This window comes from Petaurus breviceps, unplaced genomic scaffold, assembly GCF_028583685.1.
Source record: "Petaurus breviceps papuanus isolate PSGF00001 unplaced genomic scaffold, PetGlider_PUasm1.0 221, whole genome shotgun sequence".
NCBI classification, from domain to species: Eukaryota; Metazoa; Chordata; class Mammalia; order Diprotodontia; family Petauridae; genus Petaurus; species Petaurus breviceps.
Genome location: NW_027185877.1, coordinates 10,509,690 through 10,523,445, shown reverse-complemented (window position 1 = coordinate 10,523,445; position 13,756 = coordinate 10,509,690). Strand labels below are relative to the sequence as shown.

Here is a 13,756-nt window from a genome sequence, read left to right as displayed (position 1 = left end):
TTTTTACAGGCAGGGGTTAAGTGACTTGCCCAGGCTCACACAGCTAGTAAGTGAGGTCATATTTGAATGATAGTCATTTTCCTCAGATACTTATTAGATGTGTAACCCTGGACAAATCACTTTAACCCTGTTTGCTTCAGTTTCCTCATCTAAAATATTAACTGGAGAGGGAAATGGCAAACCACTCCAGTATCTTTGCCAAGAAAACCCCAAATGTGGTTGCAAAAGAGTTGGACACAATTGAACAACAAAAACAGCTTTCTGACGCCAGGCTCTGTTCTTTCCCCTGCTTTCTTTTTTTTTTTTCCCCCATTTCTTTTCCAAGCTGCCCTTATAAATTACATATAAAGGTAAGGGTTCTTAATCTGGGGTCTATGAACTTTAAAAAATTATTTTGGTAAAATTTTAATTTTGGTAACCCTGTGTATTTTATTTTGTTTATTTAAAAGCAAGGTTTCCCCAAAATGTTTCCCCAAACTGCCAGAGGGAGTTCAATGAGACAGAAAGGTTAAGAACAACAGGACTAAGAGAATGTCTCAGAAATTTATCTTTGTTTTGGGCTTCTTCCTGTATCTCTTGGTGTTGTCCTCTCCCACTATAACTCCTATGTGATACCCATAGTAGCTGCTGTGACTATGCAGATGTAGTTCCAGGGTAAATTTGCAAGATATAATAAACTTTCTTCATTAAATGCAAAACCAAAGTATTTGTTTGAATTAGAATACCAGGAGGTAACATTTCTATTGATCCTCATCCATCCAGGGAACACAGACATCTTAGTTATTCTTATTTGTTAGGCCTCCCTACAAACAAGTTTCCTTAGACTAGCTCCTCCCTACACCCACTCTAGCTGCTTCTCTGAGCTCTCACTCCCTGCTCTGCCTTTCACACACTGCACTGCCCCCTCCTCCAACATTCTATTTCAGTTAAAATTGTCAAGTAAGCTCCTCCCATTCAACTTCATGTGACTCAGGCCCCATGTGACTCAGACTATATCACAGCCCCAGAGCTCAAAGCCAGTTACCACACAGGCCTATGAATGGAAGGGGAAGATATTTCTATTTCATTAACTTTACACCCACCAATTCAATTTACTTTTTTTCAGATGACTTCCTAAGCCTGCTTATCCAGGTATCATATCCTTTCTGCTAGGAGTCATTTTAAGCTGTTTACACTCTGCCTCATCCCCATAGCCAAACAATTGTCTTTTTAAATTTTTATACTTAATAGTATTTTTTTTTTTGCCAATTACATGAAAAGATAGTTTTCAACACTCATTTTTTATGAGATTTTGAGTTCCAAATTTTTCTCCCTCCCCAAGACAGCAAGCAGTGTGATACAGGTTATACATGTACAATTATGTTAAACATTTCCTCATTAGTCATGTGTGAGAGAAGAATCAGAACAAAAGGAGAAATCCACAAGAAAGAAAAAACAAAACACAATTGTCAGGTCTTGTCAGTTTGACCACCACAATAGTTGGTTCCCATTTTCTCTCCTCTTATATAAGTATGTACATAGCCAATAATCTGATTCAGTTCCTCTTCCTCTGTAGCTTGGATTATTGAAATAGCCTTTGAAAATTAATCTTCCTGCAAAAAAAAAAGAAAATTAGTCTTCCTGCTTCCAGTCTTTCCATATCAGTTTACTATGGTATCAACAATTTGATATTCCTAATGTGGAAGTTTGACTGTGACGTTTCTCTTCTCAAGAAGTTTCAGTAGTTTCCTTTTATCTCTAGGATAATATGCAAATAATCCATTTGGTACTTAAATCCCTTGACTGTCTGGTTTAGTATATCTTTCCTGTCTTAATTGCATATTAATACGAACCTCACGAACTAAGGTCTAACTTGATTTTTGGAATAAAGAAAGTTTCATGTAGACATGATATATTTAGCAAGGGATGCTATTGCAGAAACAAATAGGGACCAAGGGTAGCCAAAGACCCTGACCATTGGTTTCTGCACAGTTCAGATACAATTTGTTGGAAGTGATAAACAGGAGAAACAGAATTATAGGGATTGAGATAGTGAGTTTCTTATTGGTGGAGAAGGTTGGAAGACATTGAAGGGAGAGGGAGAGGGGTAGTGTTGTGACATTCCTTAAATTGGTGACAGTTGGGAGGGTAATTTTTTGACTTCTCCAAAATTAGGTGACATAGAGGAAGTTGAAACTTAATATCCGAAAAATGGAGTCACTAATGCTATTTTAATGTAATATAACAAGTTAAACTGATGTAATATGGAGAAGATATGTTAGTCTGTTTCATACCTGAATGTCTGGGATGCTCTCCCTGTTTACCTTTACTTTTTGAAATTCCTCATTCTATTAAAGCCTTACTTATATCTCATGTGCTACCTTTCTTGATTCAGCTCAGTTTGTTTAGTAGCTTCTCCATTTATTATATATTCTATACATCCACATACATGTATCTAATAATCTTTACTAATCTGGAAACTTGTATCCAATAAAAGAATGGAAATTTCTTGAGGGAAGAGACTATTTTATCTTTTTTTATTGCCCGTGCCTTGCAAATAATAGGCACTTAATGCCTGAAATAAATTATTTACTTGCTTATTAAATGTTCCCTTTTTTTTTTGAAGTGGTCATAGTCTTAAAATGTTATGGTAATTAAGGTCCTGTAATTTTAGCTACTATGCTAATGAACCCTACTTTGTAGGCTATTTAGTTTCTAAATTATTCCTTTTTAAAAATTTTTTTATTTTTAATATTTTTTAAATTTATTCCTCTTTTTAAATTATACCATGATTTGTGATGGTAGGTCCCTAAGTCATTGGGCCCTGCGGTTTAAATTGATCAGTACAGTGCAGATGACTGCTATTAGAAAAAACCTTAAAAATGGTGATCAAGAATGGAATTTGCTGCTATCCACTTCCAGAGAAAGAACTGATGGAGTTTTTTTTTTTTTTAAAGCAATTGGGTTTAAGTAACTTACTCAATGTTACACGACCAGTTATTTCTCTGGGTGTGGTGCTAAGTTTCTGAGCCCAGATTCGATCCCCAGGTCATCCCGACACTGGGGCCTGTGCTCTTACTCGACCCGAACTAATGGAGTTTTAATACAGATTGAAGCATACTATTTTTCACTTTCTTTATGTGTGTGTGTGTGTGTGTGTCTGTGTCTTGGTCTGTGATTAATATGGAAAAAAAAAGAATTTGTATTGTGAAAAATGGCCTGGTACTAAAAGGATCTTGTTATCATAGATTTAGAGCTGGAAAATACCTCATAGGTCATCTAGTCCAGGGCTTAAATGTTTTCCCTTTTAGCACTTCTTAAACCCCTGGATGGGGCCGCTGTGTGTCGCAATGAATAGAGAATTGGCTCTGGAGTCAGGAGGACCTGAGTTTAAATCCGGCCTCAGACACTTAACACAAAAACTAGCCTTGTGACCTTCTGCAGGTCACTTAATCCCAGTTGCCCTATCTTCCCCCCTCCAAAAAGTAAAAAAAGAAAGAAACAATGATAGTCCAAGGCTCTAATTTTTTCTCTTTCAAAACATTTTACCTTTCACCCAACTGAATTTAGGGTACTTGCCCAAGGTCACACTGCAGTTAAATGATCGTAGGTGGAATTTGAACTGGGTCCTTTGACTCCAGAGACAGTGAGTGCTTTTAACATTGCACTACTTTATGTTTCTATTAATTTGTGCCATAAGGACTGTAGTCTTACTTTAGTTATAATCTGCTATGAAGATAATTTTGATACCCCTACTCAATTTAATTAGTTCATTGTGATTTAATGGGTACCAGTGATTATATTAGTAAATTGAGCAGAATAGGATTGTTTGTTAGCTCTGATAGTTAATAATGTTAGGATAAGAGTTATTTATGATTAACATGTACTGATGGCAACACCTGTGTATTGATTTCATGGTTTCAATGATTTATAGATTGATATAGAAACCTATATTAACCTGTGTTAGGGATAATAAGAGACCTGCCACACTACTCTCTCTCCTTCCCTCCTCCTATGTTCTTGTTAGTTGCTGTGTTCTAGAAAACTGCAGTTTCCTATTTTATGCACTAGATGGTTGTAACAATCAGAACAAAGTCCCAGAATTCTGTTGCCTAGCCACGGTCTAAACAGTGGAAAGCCCCAGAATCTCTTTGCCTGGTCACTGATTAAACAAACAGGTGACTGTCCCTTGACCAAGTATGGGAGTTCTTTCCTTTGGCTCTATCCTATGGCCAAATATAGAGTCTCACTTCCTTCCCTCGACCACTCATGATGTAACTTAACCCTTTTTGGAACTAATCAATCAAAGAATTGTGCTACCATTTTCTATTTTTAATGATCTCTCAAATTGTATAAATCAGGGGTAGGGCACCTGCGGCCTTAAGGCCACATGTGGCCCTCTAGGTCTTCAAGTGTGGCCCTTTGACTGAATTCAAACTTCACAGAACAAATCCACTTGTTAAAAGATTTGTTCCATAAAACTTATACTCAGTCAAGACTGTACCTAAGGACCTAGAAGGCCACGTGTGGACTCCAGGCCACAGGCTCCCCACCCCTGGTATGCATATTCCCCTAAAACAAAGCACAGGGACTGTCAACTGCAGAAGAGAGTCTTGGATCCAGTTTCTTAGGGAGCATTGGTTTCCCTACTAAATTGAAAAGTGTTCATAGTCCTTTTACCTCAGTTTCCTTTTGTTGTGGATTGGAATCTTGGGGTCACAACACTCAGTTAAATGTGTTCTAAGTCCTGTTTCTACCCAAAGCTGGTTTAGTTCTGGCACAGTTCCTGGAAGTACTAATGATTGACTCTAAGATTCCATAGAGACAAGTAAGAATAGGGAAATTGAATTTTCAGTCCCCTTCCCAGTCTGACCCTACCAAAAAGCTTATGTGCTTTGTAAACTGGAAGATTAGCCTTGTTTAAAGAAAAATCACCTCTTTGAACCTATGAGTAATTTAGAATAGATAAACATCTGCTTAAAATAGATTGGTCACTACTTTTTTGTTAGTGATTTTATGATAATATCAATTCATTTAAAGGAAAAGAGCAGCCTAATTGTTTTTGCATCTCCTACTTTCTCAATTGTATCACTTCCCCACCCCCACTCCTAAGCTGTCCTTTATAATAAAGAATAAAAAAGAATGGAAAAACAGTTCTGCAAAGTTAACCAACATATCAAAAAGTCTCATACAAAATTGCTTTTATTCCAGTTGAGGAAATGTAGGTTCATAGTGTTGTGGGTTGCCCAATAGCATACAGCTAGTAATGAATGTCAAAAGAAGGATTGGGACTCATAGTTAGATGGATTCAGAATGGTTTGTTTGAACACACTGACAAATAATGAAGTGATACAAATTCATCTTCTAATGGCCAACCTGCTGCAGAATCAACTTGGATGTAGGAAGTCTCTAGTGTAGTCCCCAAAGAATCTGTCCTTGGCTCCATTGTGTTCAACATTTTTGTTGATTCAGATAAAGGCTTAGCTGTTGCCTTCAACTGAATCAAAAAGGCATAGCTCTAACCCAAGTCATTTCCCTGATCATATCAAGCAACCAGCATTCATTAAGAGCATACTATGATCCAAATACTGTGTTGGGAATACAAATATAGTCAGAAAGAAAAATTGGCACTGCCTTCTAGGGGAGAAGTACAAAAGTAAGCTAAAAAGTGTTTTGTGTGGTGGGTGTATGTATTGTATCTAGAGGGTGCTGGGATTTTCCCTTAAAATCGAGGTTCTGGAAGGAAGCAGCCAGAGGGAGGCCAAAAGAGCAGAGGCCACTTCCATTATGCCAGGTCCAGAGGCAGAGGTGGAGTGAGCTTCCAATATGAAAAAGTGTCTGGGTTATTGTAGAGAATCTCAGGAATGCATTCTGGAGAGGAATGAAAGTAAACATATTAGTGGTTCCCTATTGCCCCTAAGATAAAATATGCCTAGCATTTAAGAATAATGTTCAGTCATATCTGATTCTTTGTGACCTCATTTGGGGTTTTCTTGGCAAAGACATTGGAGTGGTTTGCCATTTTCCTCTCCACCTGATTTTATAGATGAGGAAACAGGTAAACAGATTAAGTGACTTACTCAAGGTCACACAGCTAGTGTCTGAGGCCAGATGAGCCTGATTCCAGCCCCCTATCCACCTAGCTTTACCACCTAGCTGCTGTAACTATAATAAAGAACTATATTAGATGCTTTACAGATATCTCATTTAATCCTCAAAACAGACTTGGAAAGGAGGTACTAGTGTAGACCTGCACAACTTGGCAGTAGATAGGGACCAAAATTAAAATAGGCTAAACTTCAGGCTGCAGATAGGTTAGACTAGAGATAGTCAACTGCAGGTGGTTGGTTGCCGCAGGTCACATGACAAACAGGAAAGTGCAAAGTGGCAACCCTACTTTTTTTTGAAGATGGGGTGGCCCACCGGTGGTATGTTGTACAGGTCTAAGCTAGCGACTAATATATGCTAGACACTGCTAAACCTTGCAAGAGGCAAACCAGTTAAGTAAGGAGCAGTGTGAACAGTTAATAACTGTTTGAGGTTTGAATGAAGATACTGAGAGCTAATGGAGTTATGTGAATTCATCATCTGGTGGTCAGCCTGCTCCTGCAGAATCAATTTCCATTGATTTGAATTGTCAAACTCCAACCTCCAGAGTTTGGTCTAAGAAAAAAGACAAAGTGAATTAGGTTCTATGCTACTTTTATTTCTCTCCAGTTGGCATGCATGAATGCTTGGAGATCTACAGTTGAATGTGAGTTCACAAAAGGGTTAGGTGAGGGGGATTATAAGGCCGTGAAGCAAAGAAGTGCCTCTGACTCAGGAAGTCTGTGCAAACTTGTGGTTGCCGACACAACAAGATTTCAGGTTCACTCAGAAAGCATCATAAAAGCATCACATCTCTGGTATGTCCAGCTCAAGGAATTCTCAGTCCATTTCCTGATTGGCGCAATTCTGCTTTCTAGGGCAGTCCAGCTTCCTCTGGATGGTAAGAGAACTCAGGCAAATCTAGGTAGTTAGTAAAGTCATTAATCATTCCATTTTCACAGAATTCAGGTCTTCTGACTCCCGGCCCAGTGCTCTATCTACTGGGCCACACAGATGCCTCAGTAGGTTTAAAATCCTTTCAGCCCATCTTTTAAAAACAGTGTAGTTAGGGGTGGCTAGTTGGTGCAGTGAATAGAGCACCAGAACTGGAGTCAGGAGGACCTGAGTTCAAATCCGGCCTCAGACACTTAATACTTACAAGCTGGGTGACCTTGGGCATGTCACTTAACCCCAATTGCTCTGCCCTCCCCCTCCAAAAATAAAAAGCAAAAAAAAAAAAAATAGTGTAGTAAGTCAGTTGGTCCATTTACTCTTTTTAATTTATTTTTTTTTATTTTTTAATTAATTTGTTTCCTTTTAGTTTACAGGATTCAATTCCACAATTCCTTGAGTTTCCTATTTTGTTCCCCTCCCTTCCTTCCCCCCTATGGCGGCATATAGTCAAGTATAGGATCTGTAAATACTTTCACATTATACATTAGTCAGGTTATAAAGATGGATTGTATCAGATGGAATGAAAAATGGTAAAGAGGACATAAAACCAAACAAGAAAAGGAAAAACATCAGGTATAAAAGACCTGGATATAAACTCAGTTCTTTCTAGTTCTTTCTCTGGATGCACATATTTCTCTACATCATGAGTCTTTTGGGATTGACTTCTATCACTGCATTGCTGAGAAGAGTTCAGTCTATCAAGGTTGGTCATCACACATACGTTGTGTCTGTAATTGTGTACAAATTTCTCCTGGTTCTACTCTTCTCACTCAGCATCAGTTTGTATAAGCCTCTCCAGATAAATATGAAGACCGTCTGCTCCTAATTTCTTATAGCACAGTAGTATTCCATAACATGCATATACCACAACTTGTTCAGCCATTCCCCAATTGATGGGCACCCCCTTAATTTCCAATTCTTTGCTACCACAAAAAGAGCTGCTATAAACATTTTTGTACATATGGGTCTTCCTCCAGCTTCTATGATCTCTTTGGGATATAACCCTAGGAGTGGTATTTCTGGGTCAAAGGATATGAAAGTATTTATAGCCCTTTGGGCATAATTCCAGATTGCTCTCCAGAAAGGCTGGATCAGTTCACAACTCCACCAGCAATGCATTAGTGTTCCAGTTTTCCCACATCCTCTCCAGCATTTGTCATTTTCCTGTTTGGTCATCTTAGCCAGTCTGACTGGTGAGATGTGGTACCTCAGGGTCACTGAAAGAACTCAGAAACAGAGTGGACAGGGGAAGGGGTTTATTAGGAAAAAACTGGTGTGGTGCCCACTAGGAACACCCACCCCAAACAAGCAAGAGCAAGCTTAAATATCATTAGTGTATTCTGACTTCTCCCCTCTGGGGCTGGATTGTTCTAGATTCCTCGAGGATGGAACTCCCACTACATGCCCTCAATAACATATTCACCCTCCCAGATCACAAAATGGCTGAATCTCCACCCTTTGGCCGTGTAGATTAATATTAATGAGGTTAGTTGAGTAGGTGAGAATAGTGAAGACACTTGTGATGCAACATGACCCCTAGGATCTGAGTCCTTTTGTCACATCCCAGCCTTTCTAGTCAGGATGTGCACAACTGTCCCTGCAAAACAGGATGGGCAAGCTTATCATAAGCTCCCATCAGTCTGGGAGCTTTACTATTTCTCAAGATTATTTGTGGGAGCAAATACCATAATATCCCTTCTTACACATATAATGATTGCTGGAGCTATTAACATTTTATGGAAAACTTCATTGATTCCTATGCTCTCTGTTGTTTTTAAAAAGAATGGGTGTTGTATTTTGTCAGAAGCTTTTTCTGTATCTGCTGAGATAAGCATGATTTTATTTTTTTTTATTAACATGGTCAATAATGCTGATAGGTTTCGTGATGTTGAACCAACCCTGCATTCCCTATAATCCCACCTGATCATAGTGTATTATCCTTGTGATAAGTTGCTGTAATCTCTTTGCTAATATTTTAAAATTTTTTCGTCTATATTCATTAAAGAAATCAGTCTATAATTTTCTTTTGGCTCTTCCCAGCACCATATTTGTGTCATAGAAATAATTTGGTAGAACTCTTTCTTTGCCTATTTTTCCAAATAGTTTATATAGTATTAGAATTAATCTTTAAATGTTTGGTAGAATTCACTTGTAAAACTATATGGCCTTGGTGATTTTTTCTTTTAAAAATTTTTTTTTTCTTTTTGGAGGGGAGAAGGCAGAGCAATTGGTTAAGTGACTTACCCAAGATCACATAGCTAGTAAGTGTGTCACGTGTCTGAGGTCAGATTTGAACTCAGATCCTCCTGTACTTCGGCCAGCGCAGTTGATGGGCTAGTGAGCAGTGAGAATAATGAGACAGAGTGTAATCAATAGTCTGTTTGTTACAGGACCATTTCATACAGAGCCAAAGATGCAAGGAGCTCACAGAGTTTTTATGCCCCCCAAGAGAATGTAGACACCCCAAAATAATGCAGACAATGTAGAAAGATCCTACATCAAAGGAATGCAGATAATGTAGAAGGAGCCTCCCTTAATCCTGTTCACTATTTACCCTTGCTTAAGGTTAGTTACTTATTAGGGTATTATTCTAGGACCATATATGGAGGCATAAGCAAAAATGATTACACGCCCTCTTGCTTATCTGCCTGGTAACTTTTGCAGGTAACTGTATAGGACAGGAGAATATACCTTAGTGAGGTCAAGGGACCCCAAAACATCCCCTATATAATACATCCTCCTGCTTGTCTGCCGTGTAGCCTTTCAGATGATAATATAGGGGAGGGGAACATTTCATTAGCGAAGCCTAGAAACCTCTGAAAGTTCTCTACACCCCTGACTCCAGGGCCAGTGCCGTATTCACTGTGCCCCTGGTGATTTTTTTCTTAGGGAGATCATTGATGACTTGTACAATTTCTTTTTTCTAAAATGGGGTTATTTAAGTATTTTATTCCTATTCTGTTAACCTGGGCAATTTATATTTTTGTAAATATTCATCCATTTCACTAATATTGTCAGATTTATTGCCATACAGTTGGGCAAAATAGCTCCTAATTGTTTTAATTTCCTCTTTACTGGTGGTAAATTCACCTTTATCTCACCTAGATAATTACATCAACCTCATCTTTCTTTCTTAACTATATCCACTCTGTCCCATTCTAAATTGATTTTCTGTAAGTACAGACCCCTGACCATGTCACTCTCCTATTTAATAAACTCCGGTGTCTTTGTTGAACTTAAAAAAAATCTTTTATTTAGTATTTTATTTTTCCTCAGTTACATTAAAAACAATTTTTAATCCCCCCTTCCCACTAGTAGATTGTAAGTTTCTTGAGGTCAGGCTACCTTCGAACTTACTTGTATTGCACTTAGCACAATACTGGGTATATAATAGGTGCTTGATAAGTGTTTATTGACTGTACTATTGACCTTAAAAGCACAACAGATGGGTCAATAGTCAACTGCTGTGGTTCTACTTTCCAAAGACTCGACCTTTGGAAGGTAGGACCACAACAGAAACCCTATTTAAGATACAATAAATGATATTGCTAAGCCAGCACAGGAAGATTTGACTTAACACATTAAGCAGGGAAAGGGGACCTTTCCAGAAGGAAGGCATTTTAGTTTGACATGACATCTGAAGAAATGGATGTAGTTTGGATGTAGGATGAGGAATGATTTGAGGAAAGTTTTACATACTCAACAAGTACATCTTTCTGAAACAAAAAGAGTTTTTGGAAGAGATTGCCAACAACAGTGGCAGAACACTAATGAAAATGGCCATCAGAAACTGAATGTTGAAACAAACTATCCCTTGAATGAACCGGGCAATTCTTTTGCTGCTGGTGGAATGCCTCACTATAAAAATAAACAGATGAGAGCAAGTCTTTGCGATGCATCTTCTGAATTACTGAGCAGAATCCCAGGACCAAGCAACCAAATAAACAGTCATTCTCTTGGAGAAGGTAGTGGTTTTCTTGGGAAAAGTAATGGTTCTCTTGGGGAAGGTAGTAGTAACTTTGTAAAAGGTAGTGGTTCTCATAGAGAAGGTAGTCATTCAGCTAATTCAGAAACTGACATATCAAGGGAAAGTGATTCAAAGATAACAAAAGAAGGGTTATTTAGGGATATAAAAAAATTACTGGCAATGAAAAACGAATTTTTGAAATTAGCAAAAGAAATTAAAATAAAAAAATCCTTTCTTTCTGAAAATCAGGATAAAATACCTAATTCTTCCTTGCCACAGAATCCTGCTATGTCTCTGCAGCCTATTTCTAAGGATCAGTCTTTTCCACAGTTAATGTCAATTAATTCAGAGCATCAACCACTGACAGTAATGAAATCTACAGAAGAAGCAAATAAAACTAACAATACACCGAACAGTAGCGTTAAAGAAGTAGAATGCAGCAGACAGATTAATCAAGGCAATTCAGTCTTGCCAAATTCTACCTATTCTGGAAAATTTCAATCAGAGCAGGTAAATACTCTTTTTCAGGAACCTTCCCCTGTGTGTCAGAAAATCCTATCAGCTATTAATCCCGCACACACAGTATCAAATCAGGCCCCCTCAGATTTTAATAATGGTGATGGATTTGACAGACCTCAGCAATCTGGGGATACCATTAAAACTGTTGGCCAGCAAAGACAGAAAGTTTTGAAAAAAAAAAAGAGGACAATTACAAACTTCTTTCTCATCTCCTTAAAAGCAACAATACAACTTTAGATTTTGCCCCCAAAATAATGAATCAGGAAACATTAGCAAAAGATATAAGTGAAAATATGCAGGACTATAATAAATCTATACATTCTGTAGTAAAACAAAGCACAGAAGTCACTAGTGCTCAGTCACAATTCAAAAACACAGGAATTCCAATGACTACTGTCTCAAATACAGAGGGTTTAGATACTTCTATTAAACTCAAAGACAGGACTCCAGTTTTGCTTAGTGGGAAATCTTGTACAAAGGATAATAATTATTCCATGGAAGAACTAACAGCATGTCTTGCATTGTGGAAAAAGGCACCTTCTGAATCAACTAACGTTAACAAGTGTGACAAATTAGGAAAAAACAAAGTATCAGATGGAATGTCATCTCCTACAGCTGTAAGAAACATAAATGAAACAGTTTTGCCAACTGTAAATGTTCCTATTGGGCACAAACATGAATCTGGAAATTTAAATTTAACAAAGGGGATTGAACTTCAAATTGCTGTTGTTTCACCTTTAATCCTTTCAGAGGTAAAACCATCAAGTGACCAATCTCTAAAGCCAACTAAATCTTCATTGGAATCAGTGTTCCCAGTTATTCAAGAAGGCAGTGTATGTAGTTTACAAGACCAAGTTAAAGAAAAAACAGTTGCTTCATCAAATGTTACTATTAAAAGAACAGACATTTCTGTTGCTACAAATAATGTTGCACTGATTAATAAATTCGATTCCAAATTACAAGACATAAAGTCAGCTGATGAAATAGTACATTCAAACATAAACTCTTTTTCATCTGAAAAAATGAAAGAAAAATCAGACAAGTCAGAGCCACACCTATCACATTTAGAAAAGGATATCTGTTCTCCCAACAATGCAAACATCTCAGGGCAAGGTATAGAACAAAACAAGGAAGAGCATATCTCCAAGCAGTTAGGGGATGATGCTCCAATGAATGATGACTTGTTACAGATTGCCAGTGTCTGTTCTCTTGTCAAAGGTGATATGTTTTATAATTCCCATATAGCCAATATGTTCAACTGTGTCCCTTCAACTCAGGTTGATGAGAAAGAGGTTTCTTTACCAGACAACACTGTGATTGATAATGGACAGCTTAAAAAGAAGTTGAAACAGACTAAGTTTGAATCTGTGAATAAAGGGCAAAATTTTCTGAAAATTACTAATGTCCTTCCTGAAGTATCTTATGGGACAAAATCATCGGGGACTTCAAAATCCTTTAAATTAAAGCATTGCGAAACAAATGACAGAATTGCAAACCAAAAAAATGACGTGGAACAGAACATTGAGAAGACAGAAGTTGTTAGTAATAAATGTTGCTCATCAACTGATAATCAGCCAGATCTTAACTCTAAAGAAATTGCTAATGCATCTAGTGAACATTTCACCAAAGAGCCTTTATCTCGTATGGTCCAAAATATTGAACAAGCAAACAGTGAAATTATTTTTGACAAGGCAGCATCTGTGAAATATCTAGATGACCAGTTGTCTGAACTTGTAGAAGAATTTCCTTATGGTATTGAAAAGTGCAGACACACACAGTATACCAGCAGAAAATAAAAATTCATCACTGCAACTAACCATGAACCCAGTAACTAAAGATAAAGAAACCAGTATCAAAAGCAACTGTGACTTGGAAGATCCAGTAAATCAAATTAAAATTACAATATTGAGCTCAGAGCACATGAAAGAATTATTCCCTATAGAGAATAAAGAAATCTGCAAGGGAGATGACAACCTAGACAAATTAGAAGATTCTCAGAGAAAGGAATCAATAACAGAAGTCCAAAATCATTGTGATTCTTACATGAAAACCACAAAAGATACCCATAGTATTTACTGTTGGTTTGATTTAGGGTCATCAGCAAATTCTAAGAACTACGAGGTGTAGTTGGTAGCACCAATGTAAAGCAACAATCCTTACCATAAAATGGAACATGGATCTCTGATTGAAGTCTTTTATCTCTAAATAACACTGTTCATCTCAGTGTAGAAATGTGACTGGGACTTGAGG

General features: G+C 37.6%; 2 protein-coding genes across 5 annotated transcripts in view; both read left to right on the top strand.

Annotated features, from left to right (window-relative positions):
• LOC138166401 (retroelement silencing factor 1-like) overlaps nucleotides 1–13,756 on the top strand; it is a 131,247-nt gene that overhangs the window by 95,392 nt on the left and 22,099 nt on the right. The window lies entirely within an intron of this gene.
• On the top strand, nucleotides 11,546–13,403 carry LOC138166402 (retroelement silencing factor 1-like). Its single transcript, XM_069094856.1, has one exon. The coding sequence runs from the start codon at nucleotides 11,761–11,763 to the stop codon at nucleotides 13,300–13,302; it is 1,542 nt and encodes a 513-aa protein (XP_068950957.1). The 5' UTR covers nucleotides 11,546–11,760; the 3' UTR covers nucleotides 13,303–13,403.

Excerpts from the sequence above, each read along its gene's own strand:
- LOC138166402 (XM_069094856.1), top strand. The coding sequence starts at position 11,761 with ATGAATCAGGAAACATTAGCAAAAGATATAAGTGAAAATATGCAGGAC.